The sequence below is a fragment of the Lepidothrix coronata genome, unplaced genomic scaffold (genome assembly GCF_001604755.1).
Source record: "Lepidothrix coronata isolate B3197 unplaced genomic scaffold, Lepidothrix_coronata-1.0 Scaffold19, whole genome shotgun sequence".
Lineage (NCBI taxonomy): Eukaryota > Metazoa > Chordata > Aves > Passeriformes > Pipridae > Lepidothrix > Lepidothrix coronata.
The window spans coordinates 3,119,474-3,140,213 of record NW_016690199.1 but is presented as its reverse complement, the minus strand read 5'-3'; the positions used below and the strand labels follow the sequence as shown (position 1 = coordinate 3,140,213).

Here is a 20,740-nt window from a genome sequence, read left to right as displayed (position 1 = left end):
TGTTCCCTGAGATTATACTAAAGCATGCTCTGAAACACAAATTTCTGTAGTTTATTGTAGCAAGGGTGATCATTGCTATTCTTTTTCCTTTTTAGCACTTCGGAATCTTTAAATATTTGAGGGAAAATTACGAAGCCACAAATTTCCACGAGTAGACAAGACTGGATTGCAGAGAAGACCAGCTAAAGAAAGTGAACTTGTCTGTACAATTCAGAAGGGAGTTTAAAAAACTGAGGACCTCCAGTTTAAAGAAAAATGGACTGCCAAGAGAAGGGACCACAGAAGAAAAAAAAAGGAAGGGAAAGCCAAGATCAGTGTGAACAGAAGATGCAGAGGAGTAGATGGAACTGAATGTCACACTGGCAATGAAAGGAATGAATGGATGGCTGTGGAAGGATCTGGCCACCAACTCCCAGTTCAAGCCCAAAGGAAGATAAATGTAACATTAATCACCATTTACAGACATTTCCTCTGCTTTGTCTCTCACGACTCTGCATTTTGTTACGACAAGGAAATGCATATATTTATCTATTTTACAGTCACTTAGTTTGAACTAAAAAGGATTTAAGCCAGCCACACAAACTTCCTCTGGATTTCTTCTCTCTTGCAATACATAAGCCATTAATATGATTGATTTGCTTCAACTTTTTTTTTTTTTGCATAAAACTGTTCCAGTTGCAGGTAGACATATAACCTCACAAACAGAGAGAGCGCCAGATATGGAAATGAGGTTCCATCACTGCATCTTTTAAGAAGCTTCGGTATTGGACTCAAAGACCTCATTCTGAAGTTAGTCAATTCAGATGAATTCCCCCCCCCCGAAAAAGTGAATGGGTGTCATTCATGTATCTCGTAACCTAACTGAAGTCCGTCCTCCAAATAGATTAGTCTTGTGTTCTTTATAACCTTTTCATCTGAGAATTTACTCAAAAGAGGCTCCTGTGTCTACCTGCTCTTGGTAAGTTCTACCAGCACTATCTGCACGCTGCAATGACACCAACATGCAACTGCTAGTATTTCGTATAGTAAGACATTTCTCTTTTGTGAAGATAAACAAATGTCAACCGCACAGTTGCAGGGATAGAGTAGTAAAATCCAAACTCAAGGGAAAATAGCCCAGACAAACCCAGGGTCTATTTTCAGAAAGTCAAATATTCTCTTCCGGGATGCCTAAATACATATTTTTTCAATTTAGTGGTTAATACTCTTGCTAATGAAAAAAAAAAAAAAAGGACGTTTTAAATGCTGATCTGCAACCAGCATAAACAAAACCCCCACTAACAACAGAGAAAGCATTATTTAGAAACCAAATGAGACCTTTTCAAGACCAATCCTTTAGCTAACAGGAGGAAAAGAAAAAGGAAACTAATTCGCTCTGGACAGTTGCTTTTACTTTGTCCTCAGGCATATGCTCCATCTCCCTTTGTCCCCCAGATGCATTTCCACTGGCCCCGACAGTGCTGGCATTGACCTTGTACAGCCAAAATAGCTTGGACAGAACAAACCAGAAAAACAGGAGCCAGCCAGAGCAAGGGGCAACACAGCCACGGCCACGGACCTGGGGGAAAACTGCTATAATTAGCAAGGCTCGTACAAAAACATGATCCTCGTGGAGCTGCTGCCTTCCTGCCCTGCAGTTGAGTATTAGATCCTTCAGAGCAGAGGGGGGCAGAGCCATCACCCGCAGAACTCTTCACACACCTTGGCCTGATGAGTCACCTAACCATCAACATCCACCTCTGCTGCTGGTGGAGATCCATCTCCGGATTGTGTGCTGTGGAGGGCTTTAATTAAAGGTTAATGTTTACTCTAAGTTCCCCCCAACCGTCTCATTCCTTTCTCTCTGCTGTTTTTAGCTCGCCGCTCAGCTAGAATTCAGAGCTGGCTGACCGTGGATCTTTATTATTTTACTATTTCAAAACCTGTGATATTGCATAGAAAGCACTCCCGGGCTCCTCCCTGAAAAGTGAATATTAGTGACAAATAGCCGATACCAAGAAAACAAAAGCATCTTTTCAAGCTGTAAAGATAGGCGTTAATTACCCATGAATAACCTGTTTGTACTAGGTGGTAATGCTCAAGCATCTGAAAAAGAACTCTTTCAAACAAACTATTTCTCTTTCTACGATGACATTATGCTGCCTTAAGCATTTTCTTTCCAGTTTTGGCACTTCTGGTTATCACCAAGTCAGTCATTTTTCTCAAGTTTCGAAATCCAGGGAAAAAAACTGTGAACACAACATTGACAAACTCTGTATTTTCGACTATCTAATGAATGGATATTTCTGAAGAGAACTTTTAAGAATCTTTGTGGGACATTCGTTATATTTCATCAAGACACTTTTCTTCTATCAAATTGAAAGTTGAAGGATGTTACCACCAATGTTTCTAGATCTTATATAAGAAGCAGACAGCAAAAAAAGCCAAGTATAATTATTAAATGTAGTAGCTTAGATGCCATTGGAGAAAGCAAAAGTTTCCATTTGTTATAGAAAAACACATTTCAGATGCTTCACTATGTTTTTGGTGGGTTTTGTTTGTGGTTTTTTTTCCCTTTTTCCTTTTTACCAGCCCCTGTATGGAGGAACATAAACTCTTGGGTTTTGTGGGGGCTTGTGTGCCTTATGACAGAGTCTATTTCCAGCTGTGGAAATGCTTCTCAGTGGACCCTCCCTTGTTGTTTTTCTCTACGAAGCCTTAAGAACAGTGCTTGAACAAAAATCTTAAAATAAAAGAGTCCTGGCAGATGATCTCACTATGTGCCCTGGGGTTTCCATGGCATTTAGTGAACCAGTGATTAGTACATTTGTTGAAGGGGAGCAGATAAAGGAGTAACTGGGAACTGCACTGAAATAATCCCTTTCATCTGGCTTCAGGGTCCTGATGAAACCTGCTTTTGGTGGTGGAAATATTCACCTGGGGATCTGGCTGTGCCCACACAGCCTCGTTCAGGAGAGGGTTGTTTGCTGGCAGTGGCTCTGGGCACAGGGAGGGGGCAGGACATTTCTTACAGTTACTTCTTTCTTGAGACTGTTTTAATCTAAGCCCTACATGCATCTGGAATGCCACCTGTTACTGGATCACTTGCAGCTGTTACTGTGTCCTGCTCAGTGGGCAGGAGGTGGCAGATGCTGCCTTTGACAAAAAGCAATAAGCCCAGGTGAACGCGAAAAACGGGAGAAACTCCCTCAAATGGGGAACGAGCAAGCACCAGTTCCTGTCTTGCTAATAAATAAACCGTTTTCCTCCGGATGATGAATGCTCACCCTGTTTTGCCCCTCCACTGCAGGGGCACACAGGGAGTCTGGGCATTAAACGAGGGTATTTCACGCACACAGGGGTTGCTGTGTGCCCGTGGCTGGCACACACCACCATGGAAAAACAGGGTCAGTGCTGCTGCTGTGCCTGAGACTCGGTGTGCATCTTCAGGGCGTGGCCTGAGACAGAGAAAGGACTCAGCAGATGACAATGGGGCTCACTGTTTGCCGTAGGATGTCAGCAACACAGCAGGGTTTATTTCTTAATGAAGTGAGTCACTTGATCGGTATCAAGTATCTGTTGAGTGATGGGGTGGATCCAAGTGTTAGAGGACCTCGTTTTAAATATACCATTCACCACTCATGACTGGCTTGCACTGTGTAAACAACATCAGTGAGAGATGGAAATACATTAGGTTAATTCCATCTGGGGCTTCGAAGTCTCCTGCTTCCTTACAGAGCTGAGACTGATTTTCCGACAACATGAAATTCACCTCAAAGCCCTACATCCTATTACAAATAAGCCTTCCCTTGGAAAGGGAAAAGCCAGAAGTACAGGGTAAGTAAAATCAGATAATCAGCACAGTTATCTCACTTCTGCACTTAAGCTTACTCGGCTGAACTGGCTCACTGGTGCCCCAGAAAGGAAAACTGTGGGAAAGAGCAGCCAAGAGGGAGCAAGAAAAAGAGTGCTCTTCTCACTGCATTTGTGATGCTGTTGGCTTTATCCTGTGCAGTTCTCAGCATCCTGAAAGCTGGAATTAAATCTTTGGGTATTAAGGATCTTGGCACACGTACCTCAGCACCCCGGGGTTTTGTAGTTTTCGGGACTTTTCATCCCATTTGCTGTCACTGAAATCAGCTAGAGTATTGCCTTTGACTTTAATGGCAGCAAGGTTGAGCCTTTAAATGCTTTGTTCCCGACTTTCTCCCTCTGAACAGCAGAATCGACCTCAAGTAGGGCTGAGAAATACTTCACGTCCCCTTTTTCTCTGGCCAGTGCTGGAGAAGAGTAAAATGTTACTGAAACTGTCAAGCTCCTTGATACACATCCAGAAACTGAATTTAAACCATTGCTTGATGCTGCTGGCAGAGAAAATCAGCTTGATCGGTATGAATAGGACTCCCTTGGGTTCTGATGAAGCGCTCAGTTGCAAGGTGGCGTTTGTGTGCGAAGCGGAGAGGAGGAAGGAGCCCTGGTACCTGTGACACACTGAAATGAACCACTCCCCACCACTGCACTGGTGTCTTTGAGTTCAGCTGCCAAACACTTGGTTGAACAAATAAACCCAATGTGTAATAATTAATTCCTCCTAATTTGACAGTGATGCTAATGGTAAACAAAGTCGCTGCTCAGTCTTGCACAGCACATGGTGCTGTGTTGGATCTGGTGGCATTTGCCAATAGATAGGAATCTATGAAGTGAGAGCAAATAACTCATATTTTTTTAAGGGGAGACATTACATATATTGTGGAGTTTTGACAGCAGAAGTGCTTTCAGTTGCTGATGCAAACCCCATGAACACAGGCTGAGAAGAAAGACTGCAGAGCCCAAAATGGGTCAGGAGCAGAGCAGAGCACTTACTCTGGGAGCACAGCAAACTGAAAACTGCCAGCAGTCAGTCCTGTTCTTTCACAGTCTGTTATCTCTTAGAAGTGCTTGTGCTTTGAGTCTTTCTTTACTTGTGAATAAAAATATTTAGTTTTATTTTTCCTAAAAAGAAGGTATTGAAAGTATTTGGGGAGTAGGAGGAGAACTGAATTTTAAAGATTTTTACACAGTGTTCATGAAAGGATTTGGAAAGCTACATCAAGAATTATTGACAGTTTAGCTTTTTCTTAATCTTGTTTCAAATAAGAAATTATATTATTCATTAAAAGAATCCGAAGTACCTGGATTGATCAGTGACAAAATACAACACCAAAAGAGAAGGGAAAGGGTATGTAGCTCTGCTGTTTTCTATCTCATGCTTGGTCAGCTTACTTATGTTAGCTTTGTTTAAACACTTTCGTTTTTAAAAAATGGGAAAATGTGTTCTTAAAAGTTTCATCCATAGGTACACTCATTTTAAATAAGAATGGGTAAAAGAGAAGCTATTGCGGAATTTTTTAAATGTATTTTTTAGCCACTGCTAAGTTCTTGCTCAAGGAACTTAAATGGAGGCTGCAGTGCTCCTCATGGTAACTCTTATGTGATCCTTCCTGCTCACACAGTCCTGAACTCCCTCTGAGCCCCTCTGGCAGCTGCAGGATCCTGCACGGACCAGTGTCTTGTCCGGGCAGACCCACGTGCCACATCTCAACCCATGTTTCTGAGTAATATGAGTGACTCAGGAAACAAACACATGTGACAGCTCACAAGCAGCTCTGTGAAGGCTTCCAATTTCACACTAAACAGACACATGATCCATCACCTTCTCCTGCTGATGGTATCCTATGTATAGAGTGATTCAGTGAAGCAGCACTGGCCCTACAGATTACCAAACTCAAAATCCTGGTTTCAGGAAACTTTTCCAAATATTCAACAAATAGATGACAGAGGAGAAGGTGTGATAAGGAAATAGAAGAGCAGAACTGCAATTAGCATCGCCTGCTCAAGTCTGATTTGTTAGTCCTTAATGAGGATCTTTGGATGCACAAAGAGAAGCAAGTCATCCTTTAAGCAGTATCCACAAATAAGGATGCTGAGCGAGACAGTACCCAGCACTGGTCCTGCAGCGCCACGGGAAAACAGCACAGGCTCAGTCCCCGGGCTGCCTCTTTTTTTTTTTTCACTTACAGCAATAAAAGGGCTCAGGGTGTCTTGTGATAAACTACTGCCTGAAGCCCAACTCCATCTGTAATTGTTAGCACAGCTGATTATTGTCCCTGGGTTAAAGGAATCACCGGTTACTCTGGGCTCTGCTTCATGACTCAGCTCCTGAGCGCTGTTCAAGTGGCAGAGGGGAGAAGCTGCCAGGCTGGGATCCCCCCTCTGTTTTCTTTGTGGAAATAGGATGTGGCTTTGCACGACAGGCGTTCGTGCTCTGCGAACTGTCTGAAGGGATTACACGGAGCGAGGCCATAATCGTATGCTCTGATATTGTTGATGTATTATGAATGATCCATTATTCATCCGCATGAGCAAAGCCAGAGGAATGGAAAATTAAAACGTGAAACTAGTGAGCACAAAAACCAAGCAAGTGATTCATGCTGTGTGGAAAATGGACCTCACTGGGTGTAGGTCTGTAGCTCTGTAGAATTAAGTACAACTACAGGGGCTAATAATTTACCTCAGTAACAACAGTTGGCTTGCTCTTGGTCCTGAAAAATGCACATGCACCCTGGGTGAGACTTCCCCATGGGTGAGACTTCACCATGTCTGCTTCCCCAGGTGCCTTTCAGCTCTCCCAGATGGCTGAGGGAGGTGGAATTCTGTTCTTCCCCTGTGAACATGGGGATAAGAGGGCAGAACAGATTTTGCCTAGCACGCAAAACCAACGTAACAGCAATTAACCAGATTTGATTTGTCTTGTGTTCCCTCCTCTCTCATCTCCAATTATGCTGGGTTCAGAGAGTTTCTTATTCACTCTCTACTCCAAGCCCTTCTCCTCTGGGGGAGTTCTGTAAGAAACATGAATTCCACCATCTGCCTCCTGCAGAGCTGCAGGAGAAGCTGGAAGGACTGGGCACATTGCATGGGATGCTCAGAGTTTCCAGCATGACCCCCTCAGAGACAGCTTTCTGCTCACCTTGCTTTCATAATTTTCAGCTCCAAGACTAATTCTGAAAACACATCCATAATGCTGTGGCCTTGGACTATTCTTTCCCTGCATTAGAATATTTATATAGTCCATCTTTCCAAGGAATCACAGCAGAAAAGCTGCAGATTGGCTTGTCTGATTATTCTCTCACTCCTTGCTGTAAAGGTTCTTTCATCTCTTTGCTGAACGGTGAAGTTTCAACAGGGAAAAGCAAATGAAACATGGTTTATATTCAGATATAAAATTCTCACTCAAAGAGAAATGGATTTTTTTTCTCTAGGGAAAAAGAATTAATTTCCTCTCCTGGATTTTGAACTTTATTCCTTCCTTAAAGATTTTTTCAGTGAGAAATGAAGGACCCATTAACCATCTCCAAACTGATCATGCACTACAGAAAACCAGAAGCCCTTGGAGGCGATGGGAAGTCCCCAAGCAACAAACTGAAACTGTAAAAACTAGTAAAGGAATGAAGGAGTGAAACATCCCAAATGCCCAGTTAGTCAGTTTTATTATCATATCATGTGTGGTCTCTGTGAAAATCTAGCCACATCTCACAAACTCTGAGACCATCAAAAAGATGTTGCATGTCATGTGCACACCCCATAATAAAGCTATTAGATACTCAAGAGGAGGTTTCTAATGTGAGTCATGCTACCCAGGAAGAGATGGGGAAGGGCCGCCAATTCACTTTTAAACAGCAGCATGAACCTAGTGCAAAATCAGCAAATCCAGATGACCTGGTGATATGGTTTGAAGCTGGCTCCCTGCCAAGTCTCCAAACCTTACCACAAGAAGTCCCCCACCCCGTCCCCCCCCAAACCTCAGGGAGAAGAGGGAGAAAAACAAACAAGAAAACCCGAAACGAGAGAGACAGCTAAAGTAATATATATATAAATATATTTACACTTATGTTACAGTTATATACAATTGAAATATATATACAATTTCACAAGGGAATGGGAAGGGGGAAGGGAAAAGGAACAAAACCAAAATAAAATATATATATATATATATCCCAATTAGTAGCCCAATATCTAACAACTAAAAGAGTTAGCAAAGAAATATCTCACTACTCTCCTCGGGACAACCGAGAGTTGCTCTGGAACGATCGCCGGCAACCTCCACTTGCTCCAAGGTCGGCAAGGCCTAACCAGGCCTCGCTCCCCAACACAGCAGACTCAACAGCAGGGAACCTGCACCTCCAAACCGCTAGAAGGAAAGAGAGCGAAGGCCTTCCCTCCTTTCTTCTTATAGCCTGGCTTACGTAAAAATTGTAGGGAATACTGGGTAAATCTGGACCCTTCCTTGGCTACAAACTGGTCGCCAAGGAAGGCCTAGCCCAAACTACCACACCTGTATATCACACACAGTGTTTTATTTACAACCTCAGAAATGCCTAAATCTCAACCAAGCTGCAAATCTAACTCCCTGCACTGATTTGAAGGAAGGAGGGAGAGTGCAGATGCAAGCAATAGCTTCAAAGATTTATCTGTGGTCTGTAGCACCCACCTAGCTCTCCAGAAAACTTGGAGAGAGGAGGACCAAGGGTTGTGAGACAAAGGAGGAAGAGCACGGACGAATTGGTTCTGGGTGACTGCACAGAGGAGAAGCCTTACTGAGACCTTAAAAGACAGCTGGGAAAATAGATGAGTTTCCTAAAACACCTCTTTTGATCATTAATTTAGTCAAAGATTGACATGTTTCCTTGTTAATGAAAGAGTTTCAGGTACAGCATTAGTCTTTCATTTTCTTAGTTTACACTTTTTTAATCTCTAGCAGCCTTTGACTTTTAAGAAAGGAACAAGTTATAACAGAGCAGCACTTCAGAACAGCCCTTGGGGTGCCTATGAACCAGAACAGGTTTGGGAATCGGCAGCTCAAGGCCCACAGTCATCATCTAGTGAGCTGCAAAAGGAAAAAGTCATCCTGCCAGATGTTACCTAGAGCCTTCCAGCAAGGCTGCACGTTAATTTTAAGAAACAACCACTTTATGAAGACCAAACTGACCAGGAGCTGGGCATAGCAGAACAGTGCCAGAGCCAAGATGGTGGGAACATTGGGTATGCGCTCTGGATCCAGCCAACATGAGACAGACAGGAGCCTGAAGCAGCCCTTCATTCCCAACCATGGCAAGATTTTCTTAGCTACCTAACTTAGTTCAGTGGCCTTACTTGTTCCCCCTTACAACTTCCCTGTTTCTGGACAGAACGTGTCACTACCAGGAACACCCATCCCTTGGGGCAGGAGAAGATGGCAGCACATCAGCCTCTGCTTGGGACAAATCTTGCAGATGGTAAACCTGGAGAGAGGATACAACAGACAGAAACTGTAGGGTGGAGGGATTAGGCTCAAGTACAGGTTTGACCTAGTCAAGGAGAGCACATGTTCACCTGGACTGTGCGAGAAATGTGATGGAAACCTCAAGAGCTTTTGGAGACGGATGTGGGCAATGCAGAAGCTGGAATTTAATAGGCAGAACAAGGAGGAAGGGAACGTTGGGAAGATGGGTCTGGTGGGAAACAATCCTCTCAGCTCTGTAGCTAAGATTTGCCCCTTGTGCACTTTCTGCCCACCAGAACTGCATTTCACAAACGCTCCAGCACACAAGTTCATAGGGAAGACCCTGCAGGAAGAACTTGCACGTATATTAATAGTAGATGAAGAAATTGCATGGTGTGGCTTCTCTAGCCAAGGTGTCTCCAGTGATGGCCAAACGACACAATTCCTATCTTAGACCTCGAGTGTTCAAGACAAAAGTTAGGACCGACCAACACACAGAGGACCCACAGCTGGAAATTCATGAACTATTGTAATTTCCCTGGAAAGCCTGGAAATCTATGAACAAGTGGTTTTCACTCATGAAAGACGTAAGCTTTTTAAAGTGGCACTTTTCCAGCAGAAAGAAAGGTGGTGCAAATAAAAAAATACTGGTTTTAATTTTGACTGCACCTGCTGGCACTGACCTGGTGGCAGATGGAACACATTGAATGTTTCATAACACATAAATACTGTGTCCCTCCGTACAGGGTGGACTCAGGACTTTACATAGGACTGATACACTGAAGGGCCACCCTTTCTCCTGTACCTACTGACATCTCACAAGGCAACTAAAAGCTGATTTCAAAGCCAGTGATCCTTCCTGGGGGTCTCATAGCCTTTTGTATCCTTTTGTCTTTCATTTCAATCAGCCATTTCAATAATGTCAGTTCACCACTGTCTATTTATCCTCAAAACAGGGATATATCCCTCAGGTTTGGGCACATTCATGAATCTGCACTTCTATCAGTGATCACAAACAATGAAGGACAAGCACAGTTGGTAGCAATAAGGGTGTAGCTAAAGGCTTTTGCATCAAGTTACACCTTCCCCCAACCTCTAGGCTGAAAAGTCTGTGCATTCTCCTAGTCCAGAGAAGTGTGAGACTGGGAATACCAAGAGCCAGTGTGGGTTGATGCCTGGTTAGAATCCTTCCATGATCCTTTGAAGTATCCATACAAGACAGAGCAGCAAGAATTACGAGAAAAATGACACCCTCAAGCCAAGACAGACTTTTATTCTGAAAAAAATACTTAAATGCAATCTGCTGCTGTGTAATATATATGCCAGAGGGACAAAATATGGTGTAAAGATCTCAGCAAGCTGAGATCCAGCTTACATATTTGGCCTGTTTAATCCAAGGATGAAAATAATTACACAAAGTCAGTCTAAGCAATCCCAGAAGGATTTGAACATATGAAATATAGTCATTGCGAGAAGCGGAAGGAAGGGAGAACTACACCAGTTTCAGTTCCCCTTGGCTTTCTTAGGCTTGTGTGTGAATTTGGCCCAGAAAACTGTCTGGCACTGGGGATGGTGATCATTCATCCTTTCTATTTGCACAAGAATGTGGGAAGGGCTTAGAAAAAGCTCCTCTTCTCCCATCTGGGGGCCTGGGTGGATGCCAGTTAAGTTCAGTGATGCATAACCATTTCAAGAAGCTCCTTGCCACTCACTATTTTGCAGGCATTTGTAAAGAAAGCAAATGTACATGCCACAGCAGCACCTAGGTTGCTCTGTCAGGATGGGGATTATCTTACTTTTCTCTGCTTGTCGTGACAGCAATACCAGGCAAAGGGAAATAAAACCAGTTTATCACCTTAGCACACATCCAACAAGATTTTCAAACCCCAGCAGCCAGGGAAAAGCAAGGGAAGAATCCTAACACACAGGTAGAAAGTCTTGATGTGGTATGTGGTCAGAGAAGCAAGACACTGCATCTTCTTGAGGGCACCAGGTGCCTCTCCTCCTGCACATCAGCAGCAAGGCAACACGAGGCAAAGCAACAAGGTGTGCTGCAAGATGGGAGCTCCTACCTGGAAGCCGTGGGCAGGTTTCAGTCCCGGTCTCAGTCTCCTGGCTGACAGCTGTCCCTGCTCAGGTGAATGAGGTGCTTTGGGTCATTCATGCACCCAGGTCCCAGGGTGGGGCCAATGGGGAGGCTTTGGCTCCAAACCCCGCCCCACATCATGTGAGCCTTCCTGGTGAGGTCTTCCCAGAGGCCACTCCCGTCTCTCATGTTTCTGCAAACCCTGAGGAGCCTATCTGTGTGTTGAGTGGCCAATTGCAGACAGTCTGCCTTACTTTTGAGTGCTCGCCAAGACTTCGTTTGTTTTCTCTTCTGTTTCAAACATTCTTTGTGTCTTTCTGGCTCGATTAATTAGCTACAATGCTCAGCCTCTCCAGTTTTTAAGTACTGCCCAAATAATATCTGATCAGACACAGAGAGACTTTAAAGCCCAGACTGAAGCTATGGTGGAGAAGGAGGGTGCTCTCTGCCTATGGCAGGTTCATCCAGCAGATGCACAGAACATCTGAGAAGACATGGTGGCTTGGGGGTTAATGTCATGGTAGGGTTTTTGCAGTGCCCTGCAGCCAAAACTACCACATCTTTGCTCCCAGTCCTGGCACAGATCACTGAATTAAGGTAATAGCGAGGTCGCTATCAACACCTGCAGTTGCAGGGACATAGAGTGGCTGGGACTTAGAGAGGATGACACTGCAAACTCATTGGCTGCAAGGGAATATCTCCAAGGATTCCTCAGAAGCCATAAAGAGTGAGAAGACTGAGGAAGAAGCACCTGAGGAATGGGAGGAATAGTCTGAGACTGCTCAGAGGAGAGGTAGGGAGAAAGAAAGAAAGGCCATGCATAGCCAAGAAAATCAGGAAGAAAAACAGGCTCAGATATTTGAAGGGATTCTGTCAGATGGACCATCAAACTGCATTTCAGAAGTTTGTCGAAGCTGGACCATTCTTACAGCCCCATGATGTTGCTTGTCTTTACCTACCAGAAGGCAGTTTGTCCAGGGGTTAAAACTGCAGTTTTCAGCCATGTGGCAAGCTGTTGTAATCTGTCTCTATTACATAACCCAGCAAATATTTTGCTAAAGTTCAGTTTAATTGCAGGATTGATGGTGGTGAGAGGCATATTCTCCTTTATGAATTTTTCCCCTTTGGAAATCAGGGTAGTAGCATGCAAATGGCAGCATTTCCTCTGTTTGACTAAATCAGTGGCCGAGCAAAGGCACTGTGTTCCCCTTCATACCAGCCATGTTCTGCTTACAAGGAAAAGGTTAACATCTCTCCTTTCCCTACTCGCTCCTGCTGTGGTACAGAACAGAGATCAGAGTGCAAGAGACAAGCATGACACAAGTCAAGCAAAGAACTGGAAATAGGGTAGGGAGGAGGTAAGTTATCCTTAGACCAAATTAGGTGGAGCCCAGCAATTCTTGTGCTGTTTTGCTGAGGTCTCTCTGGATTAAGAGAGGACACAAAGGGGAAGGGAGTGAGACAAGAAAAGTCTTGTTATTTTGCTTTTCCCTGAGACTGTTTATGGGTTGCTTGACATAATTTCATGATCATTCATGGCAAAGCTTTCCTAGGATGTTTTCTTCCTCCTCCCTTTAATGCCACTGTTGCCTTTCTGGTGATGCAGGATCTGTGTAGTTCCCTCCAAGTCTCCTATTTTCTTCTGCTTCTCCTCATGTGTGTAGGGACTGAAGACCAACCATGCTTCTCTCTTCTTATCATGTCGTTGGCCCTTCTCTGAAATACAGAGAACAGCTGTTGAAGGCTCAGAAACACTGACTGTTGGGCCACATCACCAATTGCTCTGTTCTTCACAACAACTTGAGATCCAGCTTCTTCACACCTTGCTGCTGAGAATCACCTTTTTCATCATTTCCATACCTTCTGTTTTAATCCTTTCTGGTTTTCTAATCACAGCTTTAATCCCCATTCACTAAAGCTTTTTGTAGTCCAACTACCTCTTCCAGTTACACTAGTGTGAATCCAGAGTAAATCTGCTGGTGTAATTGGGATTATAAGATATGAGATGACTGTATGTTCCATGAGCCAGAGCCAAAACCAATGTCACCATCGTCAGCATCTTTCTTGCTACTGTTCCCAATATCAAAGAGAGATTGTAGTCTGGGAATGGTGATACTAATCATCAGACATGGAGTTAAGTTGCATAATTTGCCTACTTCAACCTTCTCCAGATGCTTTTCAGCCATTAATTAAATATAGGAGCCCAATAAAGACAAGGGTTATCATTTTCAGGGTGAGGCACTAGGAAGGCAGCAATATCAAGAGTCTAGCCTGCCAATATCAAAGGCACATATCAAGAGTCCAGCCTAGCTGTGGTGAAATCCTACACTGAATATATTAGCTCAAAATCATCAATAGAATTCAAAAGAAAAGTCCCTGACTCTCGTCCCTGTCCTACCAAAATGCTGGTCCTGCTGGAAAAATGGGTGCCACAGAATGGGTGCTGCGTCTTTTCCATGCCACAGTTGTGTCAAATTTGGAGTTGTTGGAGAAATCCTTTCTTGTTGTTTGGTTAAATAGTGTCAGAGGAAATTTGAATATGACTGTCTGTGACAAGCCACTCCATATGGCATTGGCTTCTCTGGGGGCTATCACATTTCCCCTTCCACTCCATGGCAGCAGGCTTCCAGATCCCTTAGAATTCAGGGGTGGATTTACCCCTTTCATGCTACTGCTGAGTCCCAAAGGGATTTACTGATGTTGATTATCAGTCCAAGCTGAGCATTGCTTTGATACTGCCAGGCTTTGAAAACAAAAGTGTGAAGAACCTGATCTGTTCTTCATTCATCCACATCCACAGCATCTCTCCTGAAAAACATCTGATGCCACAGTAGCTTAAAGCATTCTGCTCCATGCTGTGTGTCATGAACTTAAAAAAAAAATAGAAGTCTGGAAAACTTCCCAGATTGTGCAGTGCATTTGCCTTCTGTGCCCTAAGAAAAGGGTGAAGGTGGTAGGGCTGTTTCCTCTTCTTTTTTTGTCCATAGGTGTGTGTCATGTTCTCGCACTGGGCTAGTCTGCTGGTCTGCTAGTTTGCTGTGTGCTTCATTAGAAAAAGTTTGTGTTGAGGTGAGATGGAAAGCCCTGTGGCAGTGAAGGACAGATGAAACATTTTTGTCTCTTATGAATTCTATGAACATAGCATTAAATGCAGGTAAAAGAATGCATGTGTAATGCAACCATGTAATTACAATTCATTTACTAGCACTAATTTACTAATATTTCTCCCACAGTGATTCTAACAACTAGATAGATTTATTTTTAATTTTTTTTTACAGCCTGTTCTGACAGAGGAAGTCACACTGATAGAAATCTAATGGTGCAATTGTACTGAAGAAAACTCTGCAAGCCCAGCCAGGACTAATTACTCCAACCTCAAACCTGGCTGCTCTCCTCACGGCGAGGCTCTGTGCAGGCACATGGACTGGCAGGGTTAGTAGAGGAACAAACTAATGGAGACACAGGAATGAAAGGTTACAGTTGTGCAACTCTTATGGCCCCAAAATACTTCGACACAAAATGAGGGTGTTACGCCAGCAAGGTACATAGACACTACTATTTAGTCATAGTATCTCCTACTAGTATACATATAGGGTTAAGCCTAGAAAAATCTAGATCTGGTGGGCATTTTCAAACTCATCTGTGTCTCATGACTGAACAGAATTATGTAATTTTCTGTGTTGCCATAAAGGCAGGGATGTATTCTTGAGACACAGATATTCCTTTGGTGTTTTAGGGGTTGGTGGCCTTCACTTCCTAGAATGAACAGGCTCTAGCATTGGCTGGCCAAGATGGAGAAAGCTCCCTTGTGCCTTTTCTTTCACAGCAACACTGCCCATGGGTACTGTTTATTATCCTCTTTCCTCACTGCCACATCATCCCCAAAGGTGCACTCTAAGTTAGACCAGGGAGAAAACAACCCTCCTGCAACCTCACTGCCAACAAAAACCTCATGGGAATATCCCACTGCTAAGTAATGAGCCCTGAGCACCCCACACATCCAGGTTACCCATGGTGGCTGCACTGGCAGACGCTACGGGACAGATGCACTGGGGATGGGATTGTGGTCGGGACAAGGGTGTGAGGCACAGAGCTTCTGGGAAACGCTTCATCTGCACAGGACACCAGCACTGGGAGACTATGTGTGCTGCAAGCTCGGATCCAGGATTATTTTGCAGCCACTCCTCTGTATGGACAATCCCAGCCTTGCTGTTTGTTTGACTGTTTGTCTTGGCAGCGAGTCCCCACATTGAAGCGAGGGTGTCATTTATCTCTGGCGACAGCGCTCAGCAGATCGAGGAGCAATAGCAGCAGCCCCAGAGGCACTGGCTGGTGGGGGCTCTCCCTGGCATTTGCTTCACATTCCTCCACCTCTCACACAGTAACAAGGGCCCTGGAAAAGAGGCTGCTGCAGCCAGAGTGCCTTGGACAGAAACAGATGGTGCACAAAACACTGGGTAAAATGCATTGTGAGCTCAAATTGCTCAGGGAAGAGCACTCTACCAAAGCGAACTTGAGATGTCTGTTGATTCTTCTTCCTTCTTGAAGTTTTGAAATGCAGCAGTAAAGAAAAATCAACATTTTTCAGCTGGTTTTGGTTTGCTGCTGGGGTATGTCCGTTCCTCACATGAATCAGAAGCTGTGGCAAACACAATGTGCTGTGCCTCTGACGGGTACATACCATCCCCATTTCTTGCAGCTAGATGGAGAACAGCAACACACTTCATTGCACAGAGGATGGACAAAGAAAGCTTTGTTGCCTGTGGGGCTCTGCCATGCCGATGTTTCTTTTCCACTTGTGCTCATAAGTCACCAAAGGGCCCGTGCGTACCCATTGGAAATAGAAGTGTGAAACTAATAACTAAAAATATAAACTCTGGAGGGAACCAGATGAGTCAGGAGGGAGAGAAGACAGAGAGAAGCCAGAGGCATGCAATTTACTGAGCCTGATTCATGATGCTGGCAGGGAGCTCCCTGCCAGAGCCAGATGAATCAGATTCCCTTTCAGTCTGTGCTGGCACCACAGTTATTTTGGTGTCACCATGGGTAGAACAAGAGTAGATATTGGGAAGTATTACTGGGCAGAGAGTGAGTGTCTGCTGAAACTGAAACAAATTGTGTCATTTTAACATTATATTCACTGAAAGAAGTAAAAGGAGGGAAAATGAAATATGCTGGTGTGCCAGGTCAGAGCTTCTCCTGAGAGTCAGGGAGGGTGTTCCTCACCCAAGCTGGGGGTCTGGCTCCTACAGGTTTTGTTTATCTCTGTCTCGTAATGGGGCTGGAATAGGTGCTATTGCAGCTCATAGACAAACATCTTGAGAAAATATTTCTAAGAAAAAAAAGTGCAACTGAGCTGGCATTTTGTTTTAGATCCTCAAAATTTGTGTACCATATTCAGCAGCTCTTAAGATGAAATGGACACCCAGCCTTTGGCATGGCAAATAAGATCAGAGAAAAAGGAATGCCACTGGGCTTTTAGTGTTTTTCAGGATGTCACAGCTTGCAATGGAGTCCTGCTCAGGAACTTTCACAGCTCCAGCTGATCTCAGGAACCCACTTGTTATTCTCACACAGTGCAAAGATGAGCCCGACAGCTGAGAAGCAGCAATCTTGCGGTTCAGGTGCCCATTCAGGCAAAGGGCTAAGGCACGTATTTTGCTTTGACCCTGTGCTCCAATCCAGTGGCAATCAAGAGGCCCTACACACTTGCTTGAGTATCTTACTGAATGGGGTCTTTTAAAATGGGCATTAGCTTCTGAAGATTTAGATGATGCCCCAAGCAAGGTAAAGAACAGATTTAGAAAACATTTGTGCTAGAAGGACCTTTATATTTTGGGATTTGGCCAATTGCCACAGTTTGCTGATGCAGACGTTCTCTTCTCCTACTTCTTGTTCCAACTCAAAAATTATCCATGAAAAACATGTTCATCAACAAGTGCAAAGTGCTCCCAGCATCCTCCAGATGTCAGATCCAAGTGCATGCCTGTGCTTGCCTGGCTGATAAAGAAAACTGGCAAATTTTTGTTTATCTGTTTCTCACCTGTGTCATCATGGCAGTCAGCTAAAGCAAGGGCAGATGAATATAGCCGGCAGAGACAGCAGCTTGCAAAATGAGCCTATTTTTAACCAGCCTTCCTTCCATGCTGTGGAGGAAACGAGGCATTTAATATGCACTGCTTGATGTGGGATCCATGGTGTGGTTTCCCCCACCCTTGTTGGGATGAGCCTGCCTCATCACCATGCTGATATTCCTTTCTCAAACCCATATCACATGCCTGGGCAGCCAGCCAGCCTACCTGTCTGAGGAAAACAGAGCTGCTTTTCCCTGCCACACCCTGACCTCTGAGGGTGAGATAACCCATTGTCAAGAAACATCAGCAATAACTGTTTGGAAAACAGATGCCTGTCAGATTTCACATGCAGCCTTCTTTCCCTGCCCCGTCCTTTCCCAGCACAGACATTGCTGTAGGTGCCATGGTCCCGCTCCTGCTCTGCACCTCCCAAGCACTGGGATCCAGTTGATGCTGCGGCATGACCCAGTGCAGAAGATGCTCCCCTTGTGTGTAACCCACAACAGCATCCTTTCACACCACCAGAAAACTGGTACCAGAGAAATAGCAACCCATGTTCATGACATGGTAGAGTTTTGATTCCTTAGCCAAAAAAAAAAAAAAAAAAACAACCCCAAAAATCCAACCCAAACCTTTTTGCTGATCAGTGAGGAAAACCTGGAGGTTTGTTCTGCGGCATGACCCAGTGCAGAAGATGCTCCCCTTGTGTGTAACCCACAACAGCATCCTTTCACACCACCAGAAAACTGGTACCAGAGAAATAGCNCAACCCCAAAAATCCAACCCAAACCTTTTTGCTGATCAGTGAGGAAAACCTGGAGGTTTGTTCTGTGGAGTGCTCTGTTAGTGTTCTGATTTTGTTTCTATTAGGTAGCACCCAAAAGTCCCAAGAAGGTCTCTGATGTGGTAAATAGTAAGAGCCACAAGAGCCACAAAACTAGTTTGTTTGCTAAATAAGTAAATCTGTACAGGCAGACAAACATTAAGAAAATGATACTACTGGAAAAGTCACATTTATAAAAGAAAATATTTTCACCAGAGCTATGTCAAACATATTTTGAATAAATCATATTAAAATACTGTCAGAGTGTAGTCCTAAAACATTTTGCTATAACCTTATAGCAATTCAATTAGTTAATCTAAACACCAGGTAACAAGCGGGGGTTAGACTGTATCTTTTTTTTGGGTGGAGAGATATGACTTATTTCTTGAGTTGTCTCCTTGATTTCAACAAGGCAACTTAGGAAATAATAGGACTGGGAGTTTAACAAACAATTTCTGACTTTCCATTGTTTTGGAAAATATAATCCTAACTATTTACAAAAGAAAACAGAAATAATCAGACTTTTTTTTTAAAAAAAACCAGCTATCTACTTTTAGGCTATCAAAATGTTTACAGACTGTGTTTTGTAGATTATAACTTCTTCTACGAGAATAAATAGAGAGGAAATTTATTGCAGAATGTAGATAAACACAGCTTTTTGTATATTTTAGGGAGAAAAAGATACTGTAGAAATTTCAGATTCTTGGCATTTTTGTAGACACAACTTTAAGACTACAAGTTGCTTATTTTAAAACAGGTCAATCTCTGCATAAACTAAAGAGCAGATTTGTAATTTATTGATACTCTTCTGCCAGCTAAGAACTGTTTTTCATTACTCCTTTGACTCATTCCTCCAGTCATCAGTGTTCTGCTTCACTGATATTTTGTATTAAAATATGTATCTTTTCCCCTTTAAAAAAAAAAATAGGTTAAATCACTAATTTCCTTCTGCTCTGCAGTAGGGAAACCCAGGAAAAAAAGCCCTTCTCCCAGAGTGCCGTGTTGCCCAGCCAACAGATCGAATACAGAGCATAGGACACGTTGAATTTGCAAACATACACTACATGGCACAGCTTTATCTATTGTAAATGCCAGGTGGGCTGTATCATGCACTGACTCCTGCTACTTGCTTCCTAGCTGCTATGAGAGATGAAGGGCAAGCTTGTGAATTAAGGCATGCAACCCAAAACAGGTAAGTTAGACACAGCTGAATTTAATTTGTTTACTGAGTCAAAAGTTCCTTTAAGCATAGCTTCAACATAATGCAGGAAAGTTTAGAGGAGGTAAGGACAGGCTTTTCTTAACTCTATTTTTCCTTATCTGATTCATGCAGCATCAGAGAAAGCCACACCCCGGCAGCTGCAGGGTTTGCCTGGGAGGTTGAGTCGCAGCGAGAGCAGAGCACAGAAAAGCAGAAGCAGAATACAGAAAATTATAGAAAATGTAAGCCCACCACTGGCTGGAGATCCTGGCCAGTTAGGAAGAACTAGATGAAAGCAGTCACACATCTTGGTAGATTATGGTGGTACAGCAATAACAAGGGAGGAAAACTTTGTCTTTTCAGAGGCTCCCGGTGAAGAATCAGTCCCAATCCAGAGGAGGAGACGGAGACTTTGTGATTCTGTGCTGCAGGAAAAGTGCAGCTAGACTGAAACTAAATGCTGACACACTCCCCAGCCTCTCGGTGAATATACATCCTTGGATGCCAACCAGATTATTCCGGGCTGCCCTGCATTGCATTATGCATCACTGATCACTGCTTGCAGAGCTGGAGCTTCAGGTCATTGCAGAGAGAGGAGGAGTGGTGTGGATGTTCCTAACAGAGTCTGAAGACACTTAGGGAGATTGATGAAGGATGCCAGGGCTGCCAGGCTGCCCGATTGGCTGCTGCACTCCCCAGGCTCCAGCTGAGAGGCCACACTGACACGGGAGCACAGCAGCCTCCCAGTGATGGAGAGAGCCAGGATTAGCAGAATGGGGAAGTATTCTGCATGCTTCCCTGGGAAAACGCAGGGAAGCGTGCAAGAAGGGTGAGCAGACACTGGGATTTTAACTTCCCTGTGAGGCAAGGCCTGACCCAACCGCCCCTGAAGCCAGCAGAGGAGATCCCACTCATCTGTCAGTGCTTAAAATCACACACTTAAACCCTGGACACACATCAGAGGAAGGGGTTTGGGGTACATCTTGGAAATGAACTTGTATTCCTGGCTAGCTACTTACCACCACCAAGGATGAAGAAGAACAAGATATATATCAGATTTTTCTGTGTTGAACTTATGCTCAGACATTTCATTAGTAATTAGTAATTTTTATAAAACATGGAAATTATGCTGCCCAGTCCACATTCAACCAGCCTGGGGCCAAAAACAGCTGCTGTGCAAGAATGTGCATTAGGTCTGATCCAGTGGTCACTGAGATCAATGGGACAAGTTTCCCTGATCCTAGTGGGAGCTGAGGAGAAAACTAGAGTAACAAGC

At 43.9% G+C, this 20,740-nt stretch overlaps 1 protein-coding gene across 1 annotated transcript in view; it reads right to left on the bottom strand.

The window, feature by feature from the left end:
• Positions 1-20,413, bottom strand: part of LOC108493799 (protein AHNAK2-like) — a 64,692-nt gene extending 44,279 nt beyond the window's left edge. The window contains exon 1 of the mRNA XM_017807626.1: positions 19,717-20,413. Coding sequence (XP_017663115.1) covers positions 19,717-19,771 — 55 coding nt within the window. The 5' untranslated portion in view covers positions 19,772-20,413. The remainder of the gene's footprint in view (positions 1-19,716) is intronic.
• Positions 20,414-20,740: the final 327 nt, after the last annotated feature.